Source organism: Nyctibius grandis, chromosome 8 (assembly GCF_013368605.1).
Source record: "Nyctibius grandis isolate bNycGra1 chromosome 8, bNycGra1.pri, whole genome shotgun sequence".
Classification (NCBI taxonomy): domain Eukaryota; kingdom Metazoa; phylum Chordata; class Aves; order Nyctibiiformes; family Nyctibiidae; genus Nyctibius; species Nyctibius grandis.
The window spans coordinates 38,249,984-38,270,481 of NC_090665.1; the positions used below are offsets into that span (position 1 = coordinate 38,249,984).

General features: G+C 46.9%; 1 protein-coding gene across 7 annotated transcripts in view; it reads left to right on the forward strand.

Annotated features, from left to right (window-relative positions):
- Positions 1-20,498, forward strand: part of ST3GAL3 (ST3 beta-galactoside alpha-2,3-sialyltransferase 3) — a 198,432-nt gene that overhangs the window by 166,873 nt on the left and 11,061 nt on the right. For 6 of the 7 annotated variants that reach the window (XM_068405794.1, XM_068405792.1, XM_068405795.1 and 3 more), the window contains 2 exons: positions 2,616-2,762; positions 13,206-13,352. In XM_068405794.1, the coding sequence (XP_068261895.1) occupies positions 2,616-2,762; positions 13,206-13,352 (294 nt within the window). The remainder of the gene's footprint in view (positions 1-2,615; positions 2,763-13,205; positions 13,353-20,498) is intronic. The other variant, XM_068405796.1, reaches the window with a different exon arrangement.

A 20,498-nucleotide genomic window follows, 5' to 3' on the forward strand; every position in this document is an offset into this window, starting at 1 on the left:
AAGCGGTCAGGGAAATCGTCTGGGTGAATGACAGGAGAAACAGCCATGCTGAAGGGAGCACAGTGGACAGGTTATTTTCTCAGCTATGGATAGGGTCCACTGGCATTGAACTAGCTGAGAGGAGCCAGGTGTGGTCCTAGGGATTCACACAGCACTGGGGAAATGGGCAGCTGTGATATGTGTCATTATCTTTCAGAATAGCTCAAGGAACAGCAAAGAACAAAAGTCTGAAGTGCTTGCAATCTTTTTTTTTTCTCTTTAATATTTTGTGTGTGATGTAAAAGCTGTGTAAAAGCTACTTAAATCCCAGAACTTATGTAGAATCTCTTATGGAGTGTGAGTCCAAACAAAAGGGAGCTTTCGTCCACTTTAAATAGCTTACAGACCTTTGGTTTGAATTGTTTGCAAAATATAGGCAATGCCATATTTAGAGTTGCACGTGAAATCGTAATTCAACTTATAAATTTATTTTAGTTTCAGGGTCACACGCTATTTTTCCAGGGTGTGCCTGCTTAAACCCATGATAAGATGGTTTCACTGAATGAGTAGCTGTTCAAGATTTTTGTTTATCATCTTAATTTCTGGGAGACCTGGAACGTGCTTAATGCAAGTGGAATCTGTGATTTGTTTTTTTTTTTTTTTAATTTAATTTTTTTCCCCCTCCTTCCCTGGAACTGAAAGACCTCTGCTTTACATGTGCCTTTAGGAAATTCCAAAGGTTTCATATTTATCCAAATTTTAATGAATTTTCACAAGTAGGCAAAACTCAGCTGACATACCAAATCCCTCAAATCCCGTGATCAAATAGATGTTAGACTTTATTAACACTTGTAAAGCTGATATTTTATTTTCAACCTTTTTTTAAAATGGTGGGATCACACAGTGGCTGAAAATGTCGTATATAATGGCAAGTGTTAGACCTCTTTGACACCAGGCATTCTTTGTAATTTAACTATGATGAAAGAACATGAGTGTTAATTAGGATTTCTTTTTCCATTTAGGGTCCTGAGAGCACTTTGCCATTGTTGATTCGCAAACTTAAACTCGCAGGATCCTTTCCTCGGTCGGCAAAAATGTATTGTGTTTGAGCAGCTTTGAGGGGGGACGTGGGATCAAAACAGGATAGCAATGGCATTTAGCTATCTTAGGCTGTTGGTTTGGATAATAACGTGCATCCTCATCGAGTTTGCTGTGTTAATGCCTTTCACAAGGCACTAACCATCTCCCAAAGTTTCATTCTTCAGGATCTGAAATTCAGCAGCTGAAGATCACCATGGGATTGTTCCATAAAGAAGCCCCTGTAAGGTGTTCAGCACCACAGGGCATGAGAGTTGACAGGAGCCGTGCGCAGCACAAGTAGCGTGTGAAATGCAGCAGGCACGGGCTGTGGCAGAATTACCATCAGTAATTACAGGGGTAATCACTGCTGGGCAGGGGAGGCTCCTGAGGATTTTGCAGAGGATCATCAACATTTTCGGCAGTGCTTTGAAAGCAACTGTAATGTCACTGTTAAGCTGCAAGTAACCCCAACCTGGTGTAAATAATGACTTCCAAAGCACATGGGTTTTATGTAGAGTGTAACATCTGCCTCTGTTGCTTGTCATGGAGATCGCAGGGAAGATGGCTCGTTACTGCGAGAAGGAGGTGTTCAATCAGATTGCCCTGCCAAAGCTGTTGGTTAGCAGATTAAAATTCCTGCCATCCTCCCTGTGCCTTGCTCTGAATTTTTAACCCAAATAGAAGGGAAACGTTAGAATGTAATCATTCTGTAAGTCCTGTGAACAAGGAGCCTCCGGTTATTTTGGGGGCAGTACATGCTATACCCGCTAACACCTGGACCAGCAGGAGCAATGAGATAAAGTCATGTGGCAGAGAGGCACGAGCCCCTCTCTAGGCAGGGCTGTCTAGTGGGGTAGCGGTATTCAAGGCCAGTGTTCTCCCACGTTTGCAGGGTAAAGACTTTAATTAAAGACAATTATTGGAAAACGATAAAGGACAAACTTAGTTGGTTTTTCCCGTGTACCTTGAACATGCATGGCCCTTCACAAGGCAAGATGGCACCTGTATAAGCTTACAGCTTAATTCACATAAAACCTAACAGAAAGGAACAAATCTAGGATAAAGTGGGAAGCATGTAGCTCACACTGACAATAGAGCTGTGTGGTCATTTTTAGCTTTTTGAATGTTCTTAAAACCATTTGCTATCCAAGGGTACATCTCCTTGGAAGCAGGTGAGAGTGATCACAGCATGTGCTAGAAAGCTTAAGCCATTAACAAAACTAACTGAAGTGCTAATAAGAGTGAAAAGATGGCACCAGGGAGGGGACGATTCGTGGTGAAGCCCAGGCCTCTCTGTCTTCCTCACACTCGTCATCCAGACTAGCCCAAGTGCATCTGCACGTGCTGCTGTCACCCCTCCAGGACGCACCCTCCCACTACAACCTCATGCTAGTGCCATGTGGCAGTGAGCAGGGACAGCGGGAACTGCTGCCAGTAGTGGTTTGGGGTTTTTTTTAAATAGTAATAGCAATCTGCTGTCTTTTGTATATAATTGTATTTGTTGTTTTATCTTTTCTTTTCTTTTTTTTTTTCTTTTTTTTTTTTTCTGTTACCAGAGTGCCTCTGATGGCTTTTGGAAGTCAGTGGCAACCCGTGTCCCAAGAGAACCTCATGAGATACGTATCCTGAATCCCTACTTCATCCAGGAGGCAGCTTTCAGCTTCATCGGACTGCCTTTCAACAATGGCCTGATGGGCAGAGGGGTAGGTATAAAGCGGAGCAAGCAAAACCAAGGGGAAGGACACGAGACCAAGCAGCAGAGTAGGGTTACTCTGTTCTTACTATTCCTTTGGGCCTCCGCTGTTGGACATTGAAGGGAAGGGACTTTGTCTCTTCTGTGGTGGCAGTACTCGGCGTCCTTAAGGCCAAGGCAAGGTCCATCCTTTCTGGTACCAGAGCCGCTTTTCTGGAGGCTGCTCTGAGGCTTCCAGCACCAGCTGGGTGATTTGCTGTCACCCACAGCCTGCCAGAAGGGCACTTGTTTGTGTGGGTGGAGGGAGTTCCTTCCCAAAAGGAAGAAGAAACCCTACTCTCTGCACCCTCAGTGCATCTGGAAGTGGTGCAGGTCTCCCTAAAGGTCATGCTACTGTTTTACAATTAACTGTCCTCATGGAGACTGCAGCCTAAAATCACTGATAGCGCACGTCTCATCCTTTGTTTTATGAGGCCTTTGGTAAGAAATTCTGATCTTACAGTGGCAAGTTTTAGACGTAAAAGCTTACAAAAGAAAACAGTGTAAAACACAGTTTTAGGTCATAGTTATTAACAAAATACCTTCATGGTCATTCTAGTATCTGTCACCCCCAGTGCAGCCTTTTGGAGTGTTAGTGTGGAGTGGGTGGTGACTTGGTTTTTCTGGATTATCTCACACTGCAACGCTGTTCTCAGAACCTATTTATATTTGCTCTACCTAATAGATCAACCATTAGAGAAAGTATTACTTGGGTGGGTAAATTACTCATGTACACATGTGATGTAGTTGTTGATAGAGACTGCACGTGACATTTTTGGGCACATTAGCACAGCTGACAAACCCAGAGAGAAGCACTTGTGCTGGACAAGGTCTGCTTGCTCTGCCCCTGGCATTGTCCTTCCACTGTTATCAGTACAGAAGATTGGCCATGTCGCAGCGTGGATTTGCACTAGGCGGAATAGTGCCTCATTTTCCATGCTCTAATTGTGTCGTGAAGTCTTCAGAAATGTTAGAGATGTTTGTTTTGTGCAGGTCAGATGGGTGGGTGCCTGGAGGTAAGAAATACACTTCTTAAAATGTGGTGTGCAAGATGTGCAGACAGATTCAGCCACACAGAATGGTTCTTTTGTGAAATGCATTGCTGCGTATATACATACAGAAGCTGTTACGGGCTTCTGGAAACACTGGATTTTTGCTCTGTGCACTGAAGGTATCTTATCCCAAATATTCCCTTCAGTGAGGAAGTAACTTACTTCACCTCTCTGCATTCTCCAGAACTTACCCATAGAAGGATGCGGTCTTGATTTGTCTTCCAGAAAAATCAGGACTGACCAATGAAGGACAGAAATCATCAGACTTTTGCCTTATTTTCTCCAGATTTGTTTTTATTTTTAAACACATTATTTTAATACACAAGATATTACTTAAGCTGAGAGGAGAAGAGAGAATCCGGAAATGAAAATGCTGTGAACTGAAGTTTATGAGGTTTTGATAGGTTGTTTAACACACATCAGATTGGGAAATGAAGGCATGTTAATTGAAACCTGATGTTTCACTTCATGAAAGTCCACTTGAGCATTTAAAAATAGTTTATGGAGCTTTAAGGCAAGCAATCTTTGCCCATGACCCCTGCTAGATTGTGTAAATTGTAGTTCATTCCTTCAGATGGGGCAGCAGGAGCTCTGCAGGTGCATCTGTGGGGCTGGGACGTTAGTATACCTTGTGCTGTCTGTGCCAGGACACTCTAATATAGTGATTCTGTCAGAGTTTAAAAATAGGGAGAGAGTATTTCTAGCCTGTGGGTACAAATTTTACTGTAGACATCAACTATGAACTGCAGTCATGGAGCTGCTGGGACTTCATGCTTTAGTGAATGCTGCTGCATCAGTGCAAATGCTTCAACAGAAGCTACTGCTGCCGGTGTAAAGGGGGAAAAACAGTCTGAGTAGGATCCTGGTGATACAAATTTGCTACGGACCTTTTTTCACTGAGACTTTAAATGGGAAGAGTGGAAATCAGAGCCTGTAGACCAGGAGTCCAGCTCTCGGGCAGATTTGAGAGAGAGCCAGCAAGATGAGCGAGGCAGCTAGAGCAAGGAGGATTGCTCCACAGGAGACAGCGTGACCCAGCAGCCGTAGAGCATAGCTGGTTTGGTTCAGGGGCATGCTTTAGAGTTGTGAGACAGCCTGGAAAACTTTACTCAAGAAAGAAGCATATGAACATGCAAAATGAAAACACTGAGGTCTAGTAAGCAAAAGCACAGTGAACAATACGTGTACTGAGTTTCTCAGGGGGAACCGGGATGGGGGCAGATTGGTGCCCCTGTGCTGCAGTGTGCTGTGGTATGTTGGGCCGGCTACGTGCAGAAGGATTAAGGCTGGGGCTGCCTTAGTAACCAAGGCCAACACAAAATCCTCATAAAGAGCAGTAATATTCCACTCTTCTTTGGTTCTGATGCCTAAATAAACTTCAGTGCTTCTCTTGCACACCACATATGGTAACAATGTGCTGCCAATTAACTTTGTAATTTGGGGGCTTTTTCAGCAAGGTTGAGGAGAGCTAGTAAAATAGTTTGGGGCTGATCTCAAAGCGTTTTTCCCGGGATTCAATAAAGGGTGAATGTAGTAACATCCTTTGCTTTGATAATATAATTTGGGCCAGATGGTTCTGGAGGATACTAGGGGGGTACAACTCAGATGTGCATTTTGATTGCGCTTGTGGCATTAGTAGCTGAAAGTCTGAGCAAGGAGCAAAACTGGTCACCCACAATGAACAGTGACTTCTCTCTGGGTCTGGTAAAGCTTTTTCAGGAGTTTCCTCACTCCATTTACTGAAGTCTTAAGAAGGAGAGCTGTTCCTCTTTTCTTAGGATAATCTGATGATAAAGAAAAACTTTGGTTTAGGATCCTAGCAATGTCTGGGGAAAATTAAATGTTAATGCCTGAAGATGGTTTAGCATGAAAGAAATGACCTTGTAAAGATCCTCTCTTTGATTAAGAATCCGCTTAAGGAGTGGGGTGCAGGCTTGGCTGTCTCACTAGACAAAGGTGTATGTATGTGATTTATGTTTAGGTGGAAGTTCTGTGAATACAGGTCTTTTGGGCTTGAAACCAGACATCACTGGTATTGCAGCCGGTAATTCAGGCATGCAGTAGCCTACCTTACACTGCAGACAGCTTACTGGGGGACAAGCACGAACATCAGTTCAGAGGCGTCGTTGCCTGTTGCATGTACAGCACTAGGGATGGTTATTGCCATGGTGCTTTTTGCTGTGTAGTGAATAGTCCTATCTACTCAGTAGCGCTCAGAGCCGTTTGAGCAGTGGCTTTCTGGCTCCTCTGGGAGCCCTGAGCATGCTGTGAGGTGGCCAGGAGAACATTTTAGATAACACAAATTGTGAGGATTCTGAGGACTTCAGTGTAGACTGGTGTTTGTTTCTCTCTCTCTCTCCCCCCTGATGCTGTGTATCCGTGGAACTGCTTGTGATTTAATTTCTTATGAGATTAAGCTCTGCTGCCCAAAACTGTAAGCCCTTGGTTTGTTCGTGTACTGGAAATGGCTGAATCTATAGACTAATCTTTATCTCTTCACTAAAGAGATAAAGCATCCTCCTCTGGACCTCACCCAGCCTCAGCACCAACTTGGTGAAGGAGGAGCCATGTGCAGGAGGTGTTATCAGGCTGTGTCAGGCACCTGGCCATGGATTAGCACCTCTGCAGAGTGCTGACAGCCCACATGCACTCATGGATTAACCTCTGATGCTGGAGCCTTAGCAGGTCCTGCCCCACCAGGGCTTCTGTTATGTGGTTTTGCCTGTGGGCAGACAGCCTTTCTGGAGATGCCAGTGGTGACCCTTTGCTCCTTAGGCAGCTTTTCAGCTCCCCTGGCTGGTCATAACAACCCTTTCTCTCATTAGTACTGGGTTATTCTGGTGTCAGCAAGCTTTGTCTCCTGGGCTGTTCTTGCTGGACTGTCACTGTTGAAAGCCGTGTCTTGGGACCTGTTGGGTCTTTATGGAGCAGAAGAGAGGTGGAGGATGGCAGGAGCAGAGCAGTCTGCCACCCCATCCTTCCAGTTGGGTGCTTCTCCTTTTTTTGTACTCTGATGGCGTCTTCTAAGGCAGGTAGAGGGACAGGTTAAGGGCCAGTGCACCTGCAGTCAGTTAAATATAGAGACTTAGTGTCATTGTAAGCTTTGGGTTTGCAAGACAGCACATCTGCTCCATGGGCTGGACTGTTCAATGCATTACCACCGCAGCATGATCAGTCCATGAGCTGCTGGGGAATGGACACTCAGACAAGCCATTATAGGATAGCACGTAAACGCATACCAGCTGCTTCTCGGTAAATGCCCAGCCACGTGCTTCTGCACATGATAGATGCGAAGTAACTGAAGGGAGTTTACTTTTCAGTGAAAGAGTAGGCCATGAACTCCCGTTTAGCATAGGGTGAAGCATATACATGGTTACCACAGAGCAGCTAGTGTATAGGAAAGTCATGCCCTTGCTTGCCCTCTATTAAATTGTTAGGTCCTTAAATACTCCTGCATTGCACAGGAATCTGCTCTATGGCAAACGGTGAATCAGAGCTTGCGCATCAGGTTAGATGTGGTCAAAGATATTTGATCTGGGCTAAGTCATGTAGGAGCTCAGCAGTTAAATGGCAGAACGGAAACCTACTGGGCAGCTCGCCATGTCTCCAGCAGCAGGCCTCTGGCCTGTCCCTTTTGCTCTGCTGCAGACCACCAGTTCTGGAGGCTCTCTCCTGCTTACAGCAAGGGATAGCTAGGGGAGGTGAAGGAATAGTGTTGGCGATGCTCTGCTTTGTCTTTTGAAGCCCAGTGTTGCAGCTGATCCTGTGCATGGAGGGAGGTAGCTGTGGGAGCACCTTACAGGCGCACTGTACTTGCAGATTGTAAGCGCCTGTGACAGGGACCACTCTGCAGAATGCCAGGCACTTGTCTGCTCACAGTAAGTGATGCTAAATTGCTTTTTATGCCGTATTTCCAAACTTGCCTGCTAAGGGAAGCAAAGCGTAGGTTTGGGGTTGTTCCTATGCAAACGTAAATGAACAAAAAGAAAATACAATGCCTGTTGTGTAGGGCATGTGATGGCTATATTATAGTTCTGTTCTGTATTTCTTTTGTTTTGACTTTATTGCTATTAGGGGATCAGGTCTGTAACTGATAAAACTAAGGTAGCAATTTTTCCTAGGTGAGCAATTTTTCAAGTTTTCCCCTCAAATAAATTAATATAGTAGTCAAACCAATTTGAGTCTTTAGTTGCATTATGGTTTTTAGAGAATTTATTCTTTAGCAACGCTTACCCTTTTAGTGAAAAAGGTAACAATTGGAATAGTCTGAATGATCCAATATGTCTTACCCTTAGCTAAGTAAAATCCCATAAATAACTGGAATTCATTTAACATAGTAAGGGAGTCAAATATTTCTAAAAACAGATTTACAGCAGTCATTTCCTTCCAGTCCAGCAGGCAGTGACACAGGAATGACCCAGGCATGGAATGAAAAGCAGCGAGAGCTTTTCACATGCAGCACGCAAAGAGCAGTTACGGTCCCCTGGCTCAGTCACCGGCACTGGCTCTCCAGCGCAAGCCCGCAAGGTGATGCTCAGCCTCCATTAAGTCCAGAGGTGGGCTGGTGGTCATTTCTGCTGACTGGCTTCTTTTCTTCTGTGAGTAGAAGTCAGTCTTTAAAGCCTTTTCACGGGGACCAATGGAAGATGAAACAGCAATGTCTTGAGGGGAAGCCTTTTATCTTTCCCCTTGCAGCAGAGAACAATGTAGGAGCAGCTAGGAGAACCTGTCGTTTGTCTGCTAAAGGCACTTCTGGTCCCCCGACCTGGTGGTGCAGGCTGGCTGTGTTTGCACCGCACAGAGCTTGCAGCGATCCCTGATGCAGCACAAGACCAGAGATCTTTGCCTGTCTTGTCTTTATGCTTGTCTCACCCAGGATCTGCCATGCATGTGTTCACCTCACCCATGGAGGATGTGTGCCAGCGGGCCCCTGGGAGAAGCCATGGTCCAAATGCACAGGCAGCCTTTGCCCAGCACTGCTTCGGTGACGTGTGGCTCACCCCTGCTGTGTTTGCTGCTTCTGTTTGTCAGACAGCCTTTTGGTGTCGTCTTTGGCTCGTCGGTCAGTCTGCTGCGTTCTCTATAACAGGAGCAGACAAAGGGCTGGTCCCTGGGGAGCGTTATATTAGATAGGAACATTACATGTTCCAGATGTTTGGGCTTAGACAACCAGGCCAGGCTTGGAGATGTGGACTGTCAGTTCAGGCTTGATTGCGTTATCCAGGGAGGTTGCCCTTGCAGTTGTTTACCAGAGGTGGAGAGGGGATGCTGAACCTGTACCCACTGTGGGCCCCAGCCAGGGCAGACACTTATGAGACACAGCAGCAGGTACAGAGCTTGCAAGGCCAAGTTCGATGCTTTTGGAAGGGAACTGGCCTGGAGGAATGGACTGCCAATGCTTTCTGGGATCTTGCCATTCCCAACTCTCGCCAACTGGTGGGCACCAGTTCAGGTCAGAAACTCATCATGGCCACATCTGGAGCAGTGGTCCTGCTGGGCCACCCCAGGCAGCCCCCATCACTCCCCTCCCTGAGGCTGTGTATGCCATGGCCCAGCCTGCGCTGGCCAGTCTTTGTGCACTTGGGCAGCATCCCAGGAGGCTCACCTAGGCACTGGCCACTGTTGGGCTGCCATTCTTCAACCATTTGGTTGAAAGCAACATTGCTTGATGGTACAGGAATACCCAGGCACGTAGAGGGCTGTATGAGCAGTAAGACAGGCTCTGAGCTGTTCCAACCCCGGATTATTATTCCTGAGGGGGAAAGTGGGGATTTTGTCTTGCCTCCTTAGCAATGGCCTAAAATAACAAGAGGGCCTGCTCAGTTGTTTGAGAGAGTTATATTTTCATAACTCAACACAAGAGGTGTGGTGGTTGCTTTGGTATGTCTTTGGGGCACGGCACAAGGGTGTGTGTGCTGAGGTAGCACTGACGCATTGTGCAGGGCATAGCAGGTTTGGCACAGCCATGTCCATGATGCCTAATTTCTTTTGGAGTGATCTGTCCCTCAACTTGCCCTGGAGATGGTACGTGGTTCATTAGGTCCAGATGAGAGCTTAGCAGCAGACAAATTTATATGCCTATGAACACTCAGGAGAGCTTGGAAGCTGTGTAGATGCAGCCAGAGAATAATTATAACCTTTTCCTCTCTCTGGTACATGTCCCCTCTCATCGGCCACTTCTTTGCTGAGAGGAGAAGAGAGCCCTTTCCTCTGGACCTGGAGAACACCGCTGAGTTGGCTTCCCTGCAGCACAGCCCAGGATGCATCCCTAGATCCTACAGAGCCTTCTCTTCCCAGTGCCTCAAGCTGGACATGAGGCAGTGCTTCATTTTCAACAGAGAGAAGGAGTAGCAGAAGCTCAGCAGGCTGTCAAGGAGAAAACCACTCTGTTTCTATAGTTTAAACCAAATCAGGACCAAAGCACTGTATTGACTTACTAATGGCATGTAGTTAACTGGCAGTTGTGCTTCTTTTATACTTCTGTTCAAGCTGGCTCCTTTTTTCCAAGTCTCTCTAATTCCCCTGTTACTGTTTAATCTGTCTGATGGTTGCTGCTTCTTTAACGTAAGCAATTTGGAGCAAATGCCCGGTTACGTGTATTTGATCCAGACGCATGTGAGTACACACACAGAGTTTTTACTCATGTTCTTCTCTTAGCAGGTGCTGTTATCCACACTGTTTACTAAGGGTGGGCTCTGCAAGCACCCCCATGCTGCCCTAACAGTTACGGCCCTCAGTGAATAGCAGGGACAATAATTTTTACAGGATTTTCTAGGTGGTCCTCTCTAGCTCACAGGGTTCTGACTGCAGCAGTGTGATGTGAGGCTGCATCTCAGCAGTGAAGGTGTGAATGGCTGCAGGTCTCTGTCTTCAAGGGAGACACATGCACTAGGCTGTAGCTACCATAGTATTGGAGGGTGCTAACATAAATAAGGCATAATTTAATTAAAAACTGCCATCAGGTCATCAGTTTCTGAATGTGATTTTTAGGGCAATGCAAAACTCTTGCTAAGGACACCATGTGAATTTCTGATAGTTGTAGGGGCCAAACCAGATACATGTACTACAATCCGAGAGGTCTTTGGTAGTCTTTGGTATTTTAATCATTTTTGAGAGAGGAGCAGGCAGTACTGAGATGCTGGCATGTCAGGAACTACTGAAGAACAGAAGCAGATGAGAAAATTATCTCCTGTTTTTCCATGAAGGCCATTGGAGGTATTATACATAGAATAAAGTCAGGCAGATATTTGATGACCAAAGGAAAGTTCACTTTTGATTTCTGTAATCTGTTATTCTCCAAACAGAAATAAGAATATGCTTGAAAGAAAGTTGTGGTGGTTTGGCAATCCTCCTGTAAGGTTGGGTAGTATGATTAATTCTCTGTGGTTTGTAAGACTCACATTAGAAAGTTAGCTCTTAACTGTTAACTTGGCCAGTGAAATTCCCTCCAGGCAAAGACTCTGTCTCCCTTGAGCTGTACCGTGGGAATGGGCCCGACACATTCTCAAGGACATAACCATTTACTCACTATGTTTTGGACACTGTAACTACAGCTCAGCTGAGGGAAAGGGTTTTGTGGCAAGTCCACTTACCAGCTGATGCAATTCCAGTGACATCCGAATGTCATCTCTTATGTAAAACGTAAAGCTGAGAATATCTGAATTTGAACTGCTGAGCCTGGGAAGACAGGATGTTCTTGCGTATTTTGAAATTTGGGGGAATTTTCTTATCCTTCCCTAATAAAATGCCATTTTTCCTAACACGTAGAGCTGTCACAGGAGGATGTAGTAAGGTCTTTTCATTTCAGATGTGCACTATTACAATTGCGCTGAAAATGTTTGAATTTAATGTCTCACTGATTTAGACATAAGCAGTTTTCGCATGTTTGTCTTCAGATTGGCGTAATTCCAGTGCACTATAGTGGAGTTCTCCGTAGCACGTGGGTTGTGCTCCCAGCTCTGCACATCTCAGCTGGGGTATGGGTGGCATTCTTTGCTTAGAAAACGTTGGACTTGGGATACGGTCAGGCAATCAGAAGTGAGCAAGGTAGTGAGCTGCCAAAAGCTGGTTCCTTTGAATGAGAGGCAGAAACTCAAAACATTGTGTTCCCAAGGTGTTACGAACATCAGGTGAAATGCAATAGCAATGCTCACCAGTTCAGGGTAAACCATTTTAAATGCAAAATATAAGCGTGCAGTTGGTTTCTACATCTCAGATAAGCGGCTGTCACCCTTGGTGACTGTCTGAGCATGTCCTCTGAATTTGTGATACTTTTGATATGGCGGTGTTGGATGCTCTACAAATGAAGATAAAATATATGGGTGGATTTCTCAGCCTCTCCCTAGCCCCTGGGGTAAAGCTGCCTCTGGATTCATCTGGCTAAAGGGGAAACTCTGTGAGCTAGGGTTTTACACTGGAAACACTCATCTATCACAGCAGGCAGGTTCTTCTGAACGCGCAAGAGGAGTTGCAGCCATACAGCACCGCTGTCACAGGGCCTCGGCAGAAGCCAGGTGAAGTGGGAAGGGCTGAGGCTGGACTTTGGTGCAAATGGCAGGTCAGCAGACAGGAGAGGGCAGTCAGGGTGTCCCTGCTCAGAGTGCTAGCGCCCATCTCTGACTGGCTTCACACTGCTCCTCATCTTCCCAGTATGCTGTGGCTAGGAAGGGTACGGCACAGGCCAGAGTGCCCTTTGCCTGTGGGGGTACCCCTGAGCAAAGGACAGGGTCCCAGTGCACACTGCTGACTGGGTCTGCCTCAGCTCCTCTCCATCTCCCAGAGCTGTTTAACGGCCTCCTTAAATTGCTTTTGCCATCAGTCAAATAAAGAGTTTGCACTGTTCCTCACTTCTGCTCCTGCATGATGGCCCGTTGGGATAAGTGTTCCTCCTTCACCTAGCTGGAAGCCAGTAATGTGTGTAGAATTGTAATCCAGTATCTACGTCTGTTTTAATTTCGGGAAACTAATGTGTCCACTGTGATTCATCCTTCAGCTCATCTGCTGCCCTGTTCTCAGGATAGCAAAGTTGTGGAAGGGGAGTCTGACCATTTGCATTAATCTCTCTGCTCTGCAATACTCCCCTGGAGAGTTGGGTCATAGAGCCTCAAACAAGAGCTGCTACCATTATGCTAGATGCTTTGCAGGAAGCCGGCTAAGATAGGATTCTCTTTACAAGTTGGGAGGCTATTGACCCCCCAAGCTGGGACTGGGCATCTGATGTGCAGATGTAGCCAAATACCCTGTTCCTGATTTTCTGCTTAGTAGCAGCAGTGCCCCTGTGAGCAGAGACAATAAGAGGAAATCTTTGATTATAGAAATGGTAACCTGCTAATGACTTCCATTCCTGCTTTCTCTCCTCTCAGAACATCCCCACCTTGGGAAGCGTAGCAATAACCATGGCGCTCCACAACTGTGATGAGGTGGCGGTAGCTGGGTTTGGCTATGACATGAGTTCACCCAATGCACCGCTGCACTACTATGAGAACATCAAGATGTCTGCCATCAAAGAGGTAGGGAGCTCCTGCCAAGCACATCTTCCTCCTAAGCCCGCTGACCACCCTGACTCCAGAGCCTGACTGGGATGGTGATGTCAACTTACAGCTTTCCTGTATGGGTCAAAACACAGCTCCACCCGGGCGTTCGCCTGTAAAATTCTAGACATTCTCCCAAGTGCAATGTGTGTTAAAAACGGTTGTTTCTACTGGGAAAAGTTCTCTGGAATGTGTATATAATGTGATTCCTTCTTCTCAGAGCAGCAGGGAAAAGAGTCACATACATGTTAACTCAAGTAGGGTGAAAGGGAACAATTCTGGTCTGGGGTTGAAAAGATGTGGCCTGCTCCAGCTTTTTGATCCCTTGTCTTGCTCTCTAATCCATAGGGTTCTTCTGCTGGTTGATCCCCTCCTCAGCCCCTGTGAAACATGGGGGAGGTGAGATTAGCCTGTGCCCGTTAGCTCTCAGCTGACTGTTCAGCAGCAGTTAGTGTAAACACATCGTGGCTCTGTGGAGACTGCTCTTTGAAGCCAGATCTACCTTAGAAACGTTTGCTGGTACTGTCGCAGTGAGGTGAACAGCATTTTTAGAGGAACAAAAGCTCTCGTGTTGGTATAATGCAGCAGTATAAAGACACTCTTTCGTGTCTATCTGCTTCCTGTGCCAAACTAGAGCAAACTGACACTGGTCAAAGCTTCTATAGTGGGAAGGTTTGCTGCTTTTTATGTTAGAGCTCAATCTTCCCCAGCACAGATGTGGCCCAGGTCGTTCTAAGATTGCTTCCCCCTCTTTGCTGGCTCCTAGGTGGGGGAAAGTTCTCCATCCTACTCCACGTTGTGAAAAGGGGTGCAGTTAAAAAGGGGAGCTGTTCAGAGGGAGACAATGCTTGTTGTATTGTTGATGGAGAGTAGCTGTCTCCTGGCACTTGGCATTTGTTCACCTCTAGCACTTTGATTGAGGTGATTCAGGCCATTGATTGAGGCCAGGAGGGAAGCTGGGAAGTTGTGTTTTTCCAAATCACAAGATTGTATGTGTCTTAGGACTCTCACAGGCTGCAGGCTGCATGACCCTAGGCAGCCTGAGAAGAATTAGAAATTGGTGATTAGTCAGTTTGAGAAATGAGAAGAGCGTTTCTAATTATCAGAGTAATGAGGCTTTGGAACTAGCTCTCAGCAGAGGCCAAGAGAACAAACAGAGTTTGGGAAAAGACTGTGAGGAAATCCCCAATATATCAAGGGACTGGACATTGTGGTCCTGGGGTACTTTCTGGGCTTGTGGAGGTAGCAAGAAAGTTTGCCTTGCTCAGTGTAATAACCATGGATTTTATCTGTCCTGGCTGGGAAAGTGAGCGCCCATTTACAGGATTTAAGGGGTACGTCCAGAGAGAACTGAATTGAGTCAGTATGTACAGAGATGGTGTCTGCCTTGTGAAATCCCCAAGCAGAAAATAGCTGAGGAATATCATTCTTGCAGTAGTAGAGGAGGTATCACATCGGCTTGCCTGGCTCTGACTTCCCTGGGCATATGCTTGTAACCGCTGCCTGGGACAGGACCCTTGGCTACCCAGGTCTAGGTCTGAGTCAGTACAGTCTTCCAGCAAGGACATCACTACACTAGAGTGAAAAGGGATGCACATGCTAGGCACCAGCAGTGGGTGCAGCTGTTCATGAAAGTTTCAGGAAAAGCTTTTGTCTCTGTGGTCCCACTGTGTCCACTCTGGTGAATCAGCTGCCTTTGGTAGTAAATCGCTCTTGCTCATTTGTTCCTCCTGTCTCATAAGTATGTCAGTCCCACGGTCCACTCTTCGACATGGGGACACTCACAGCGGGTGCCCTGTGCCAAGCCTGTTTTGCAACCTGGTAGGTTTCTCTGATGACAAGGGTACCTACACAGGAGCTGACAAGAATGAAGTCACCTTGGTCTTGATCCTTACATGGATCAATGGGAAAAGTTGGCAAAAAGAGCTGGATGACAGAGTCTCTGGTTGAAGTTGCTGGTCCAGATCACTTGGATCTTTGATTCTGGAGGCCAGCACTCTGAGTGAGATGCAGAAGCCAGTGGAAGACAGGAGGGAGTCACTCTTGACACTTTGTGGTCTCAAGAATAAACCTTGTGTGGCACAGGGCAGTCGATGGGGATGAACATCTGAAATGCAACCAGTAGGGTCTCCTAGAGGACCAGACGGTGCATGGTTTGAGAGGCCTCTGCTCTCTGGAAGCTGTCAGTCACCGTGTCCAGGATGTTCTGTACGGAGGTGAGGGAGTGTTGAAAGGTTCTGGTGAAGCCTCACTAGTTCAGATGTCAGTGGATTTGTTTGTGCAGATGGGGCTGTTGACGAGAGCTCTGCAGGCCAGCAGAGCTGGTTCTAGGAGTAAGGTTCCTGTTCCACTTGAAGACTGGTTATCTGATATGTGTCTGCCCATCTAATCCTCACATCCTCACCCACAGGCTCCTCTTACATTTCGCTGCCCTGGTACAAGAAAAGCCATCTGTTCCCAAGTATCAATATTTAATGCTCCTCCTGCCTCTGCCCCTCCCAATATGACAAATTGTTTGTGATATTGTGGAATGTGAAGAGCAGAGAGAGGATTGCATTTCTTTCTCTCCCATTTAATATTAATGGTAGCTGGTAATTGTTACTCACCTGAGGGTGAAGTTGAAAGGTTGAGGGCATAATAGTTGGGTTGTGTCTTCTGCAGTTGCCCTCTAAGAACACACAAATGGAGATTTGCCCCACTCGAGACTGGAAACGCCCTGCACACCCTACCTGAAGAGAGACCTGCATGTGGTTTGCAAATCAGGAGGCTGACCTGCGTTGGTACCTTGTGCCAAACCTTGCCCTTGGCATAAGTGGAAGAAGACTGACCCAGAGCCAAGCTCCACTAAGGTTTCTGTCTGTTCCATCCACTCTGACACCCAAAGGCCCAGCAGCATCCACAGCTTTTTCCTCAATTTTACTTTGGACATTGGGATCGTGTCCAGGTCTAGTTCTTCCTGGTCCTCCTCTACATTTCAGCCTCTAAAGGAGCCACTAAAGCAGGCTATGTCTTGAAATTATGCAAGTATCATCTTTGTCCTCTGTCTGGCCTGCAGACCCATGGAGGCTGGAGTACTCATTCCTGGTCAGGGGAGTGGAACAGGTTTGCTTAATGTAGCAATATCACAGCGCTGAAACGACTGCCATGGGATGCAGCTGTTCCACCATAACGAACATCCCAGGCATGAACCCCTGCAATTTAACCAGGCTCTGGTGGGGCAGAACCTCTGTTTCTGAAGTTCAAATCTTTTCCCTGACTGCCGGGCTCCTCCAGCCTGAATGACCAAAAATCTTCAGTGTTTAAGCCTGGAGAGCAGCTGCAGGGAAGCACTCCAGCTCCACCCTGAAGCCATCACTGTCTTTACAGGGGAAATGTAAACACCGGCAGCGTCCTGGGTCTGGAGGTGCCATACATGTGTGCGTGGCTCGTGGGAGCCTCCCTGGGAACATCCATTGAGCCCCTTCCCTTGCCTGGTGTCTGCAGGGGGAACGGGCCTGCCGGCGAGCGTGCGTCCTCTCGGAAAGGTGTGTCTGATCTACACTTGAGGGCTGCTTGACATCTCTCTGGACACCGTTGAAACCCTGTGACTCATCTCCGAGGAATTTGTTCTGATTACATAAAAAAAAGCCAGCGAAATGCGCCTGCTTGCTCACAGCTGGGCGGAGATGCCTCTCCCATGCCAAGACGGAGGTGATAAAATCTCTGTGGAAATGAATGTGATTTTTTCTGTTGCTCTGTGGGACTAGCGGCTGAATTTCCAAGAGAAGAAACAGGCAGCCTCAGTGTATAGTTTTGCTTAGTCTTTGCTTTCCCTGCAGGGGTAAAAGCCCTTGAGCTCCAAGATTGTGCTGCTCTTGCTACCACAGAAGGCAGCTGCCTCCACTGCCTTTTCCAGCATCTCCAACTCCCGAGGGCTGGGCAGACATTTCCTGCCCCAGAGGAAAAGGGTCTGCAAGGAGGCAGATGCTCTGGAGCTTCGCCGATGTTACCAGTCAAGGGGAAGTATATGGTCTTGGGACACCGATCAGTAGTGTGGCTGCAAAACACATATGGATTCTCCTGTGCTTGGGAATGCTCATGAGAGTAAATTTCTCCAGTTCAGCCTGGATGGCTTCCTCGCCCTCTGTCCTGGGTCACTCAGTGTACTCCAGCCAGGATACATCCAGGCAAACCTGGTGGAGAAGACCCTTTTCTGTTCATAAGTGTGATCTGGAGAGCTGGAAGCAGACAGACGCGGTGCTTTCAGTTTCAGGCTGTGAGCTGGAAGATCAATGGTTGCAGTGCAAAACCACCCCTCGATCCCAGTTCCACTGCCCAGCACCTTCTCCCCTCATCTCTCATCTTCTCCCCATCATGGCTGGGGGTGCAGAGTCCCTGGTCTGCACTTCAGCAGGGCTTTTCTGGGTGGTATAAAGACAACCTGCTGTTCTCTGGTCTGTTACTGGGAGACCGCTGCCCAATAGACCCAGTGACAGGTGATTTTTCAGCTCTGATCCCGTCTTTTTGTTTTAACTTACAAAATGCAGAATGTCCAAGTGTGTCATCTCCCTTCAGTTACTATTTTCCCTATTCCAAATAACTTTGCAACAGCTTTCAGCCCTTGGCTGCTTTCATGAATGCTGTACAGAAAGTAGTTGAGTCCTTGCCAAGGTGTCTGCTCACTTGTTTCTGTTTTCAAGGCAATGAGTCCATCAGAGTTGAATTTTGATATCGTTTATTGTATTTTTATTTCTTGCTCAGGTCCTGTAATGCTTCCTGCCCAAGCATTCCATAAAAGTGTATTTTTGTCACAGGCCACTGTCTTCTATTAATGTAGAAGTATCAGATCCACTGGGAACATAGCGAAGGAAACATGGAAATGGAGGTGAAGAAAAAGGGAATAATTTTAAAACAGAGTGAAGGCTTTTCTGGATAAAAAAATGAATTAACCTGCCTATAAGGATTACAGGAGACCTTCATGGCTAATGGCAAAACACGCTAGTGTTTCAGGCAGAAATTATTTCAGGATGGGAAAGTGACAGTGTTTAGAATAGTAAAAACATATCTGTAAGGAGCTGATGAAACAGAGAGCAGGAGGCTGTGCTAAATCATGGGAACGAAGCTCAAGACTGGCTCCCAGTATCCCTCCTCCACATGCTCTGCCCCGGCAGACAGCCTTCCCCGGCCTTGTGATCCAAAGGTGAACTTCAGTCTCCTGGCCATTTCTTGCAGGAGCAAGAATGTCAGCCAGCAGTCACCTTGGGCACCACACAGGGAGCACCCCGAGCTGTCTTCTCAAAAGAAAATGGAGAATGCGTGATTAAAAGCCACCCTTATCCATCCAGAGCCCATCTGCGGCATTTGTGTCATGCAGTGGAGCTGCTGACTGGTTTCCTTTTCACTGTGGAAGCAGATCAAGGCGATGTTGTTGGAGGTGTCAGCTCCTTTGATACAGCTGTGCCCTACACTTCAGTGACTCGCTGCCTGACCCGAGGGGGAGGTGACGCGGCCGCCTTTGATGGCTTCTTTCTGATCCTTGGCTCCGCTTCCCCAGCAGGTCTTTGTGGGATGCTGGAGGACACCATCTTGCAACACTTCTAATTCAGGCTGTGTAAGGGCTGTCACAAGGGCCAGGGGAGGTGGCCTGCAGCACGCAGTGACACACAGCTTTGTCTCTGTCTCTCCCTGCCAGCAGCTACCTCTCAGAATAATCCGCAAACATCAAGTTTGGAGTCTCGGCCCATAAAGGCACAAACAATGGTGCTTTATCATCATCTGGGCTCTCTCTGTGAAGCCATCCTTTGCATTTTAAAACAACACAAGTTGCTTGGGAGGGGGTGGTTGGGCTGCGTCAAGCCTCCAAGTACCTTAAAGTTTGCGGTAGCCAACAAGAAGAACAAAACTCCTTTGAAAGCCGGGCAGATGTCTAGCCTGGTGATTTATAGACTGAAAACACAGCTATTCGAGCCTGGCTGATGAATTGCGATTGGAGTACGAGGAGTGGTGCAGACTGAAATGGAGGTCAGCTCTGGAGGGGGAGGTTAGGGGCTGGGGCAGGGGGACCTCTGAAAGGGCAGTGCTTTTTCTTGGGGCCGGCAGTGATGACTGATGAGGTTTATACATTTTTGTCTTTGTTTAAAAGCCACCTGTTTGACAGCGTTTTGGCTGAACGAAGGCCTCACATGCTGTTCCTGTGCATAAGGACTGTGTGTCTATGTAATAGAAATCTGGAAAAGATTGATGGAATAACAGTCACGACCAAAGCACAGGTATTGCCTTGTTCAGTAGGACAGAAGTACGGTAACACTTGTGGGGTACCACTGTGCACTAATAACACCGAGGAAGGTAAGGCTGTAGGATGGGCAAAACCAGAATTAGGGTTTGGACAAGATCTCTGTAGGAAGAGACAGTAAAAGATCTACAGGGGTGTGCTGGAGCCCAGCTGCTGACCCCAGCATTGAACACAGACCTCTGTAGGGGTGCTGGGTACCACCAGAAATCGCACTGTCATGGAAGTAGAGTAGGAGCCAGAATTACTGTCAAGGGTAGAGCCCAGGTATTCCCAGATGCAGTAGCTAGTACAGCTCTTCCCACCGACTGCAAGGGCACAAGAAGAGCTGGTGGCCTCTCAGAGCAGGCATGAAGACCTTAGAGAGGGAAATTTTAGGAAATAGCCTTTGATCAAGTGCCTTCATAGTTAAATTAAATGGAAAGGCAACAGAAGGGATGTTATAACTCAGATTTTGCTTCCAAAAGGAGGGAGCTTGATAAGCAGGGCTATATCTAGGCTGTGGGGTGGCACTCAGCAGTGCTGATGGGGTGCTCAGTGGAATTGGGATGTGTGTGCAGACTCTGACCTCTCTGAATTTAGACCTAGCCTAGGAGAATGGGCTACCAAAAGCAGATGCACTGAAGAGCTCATGGATGCAGTGCAGACTTGAAATCTTTTTTGTGAAAAGTGCAAAAATTATTTGCGATTCATGTTTGCAGCAGGGGAGGAACAGGCAGAAACAGGCTGTAGACATAACTTCATAAATAACTGCTTCAGAGTGGTGTTAGAAGTAACAGGAGTGGGGGAGAGCATCAGGAGACTTCCCACCCTTGATGGTTGGAAAGGACAGAGAGAAAGTGGAAACTGGCAAAAAT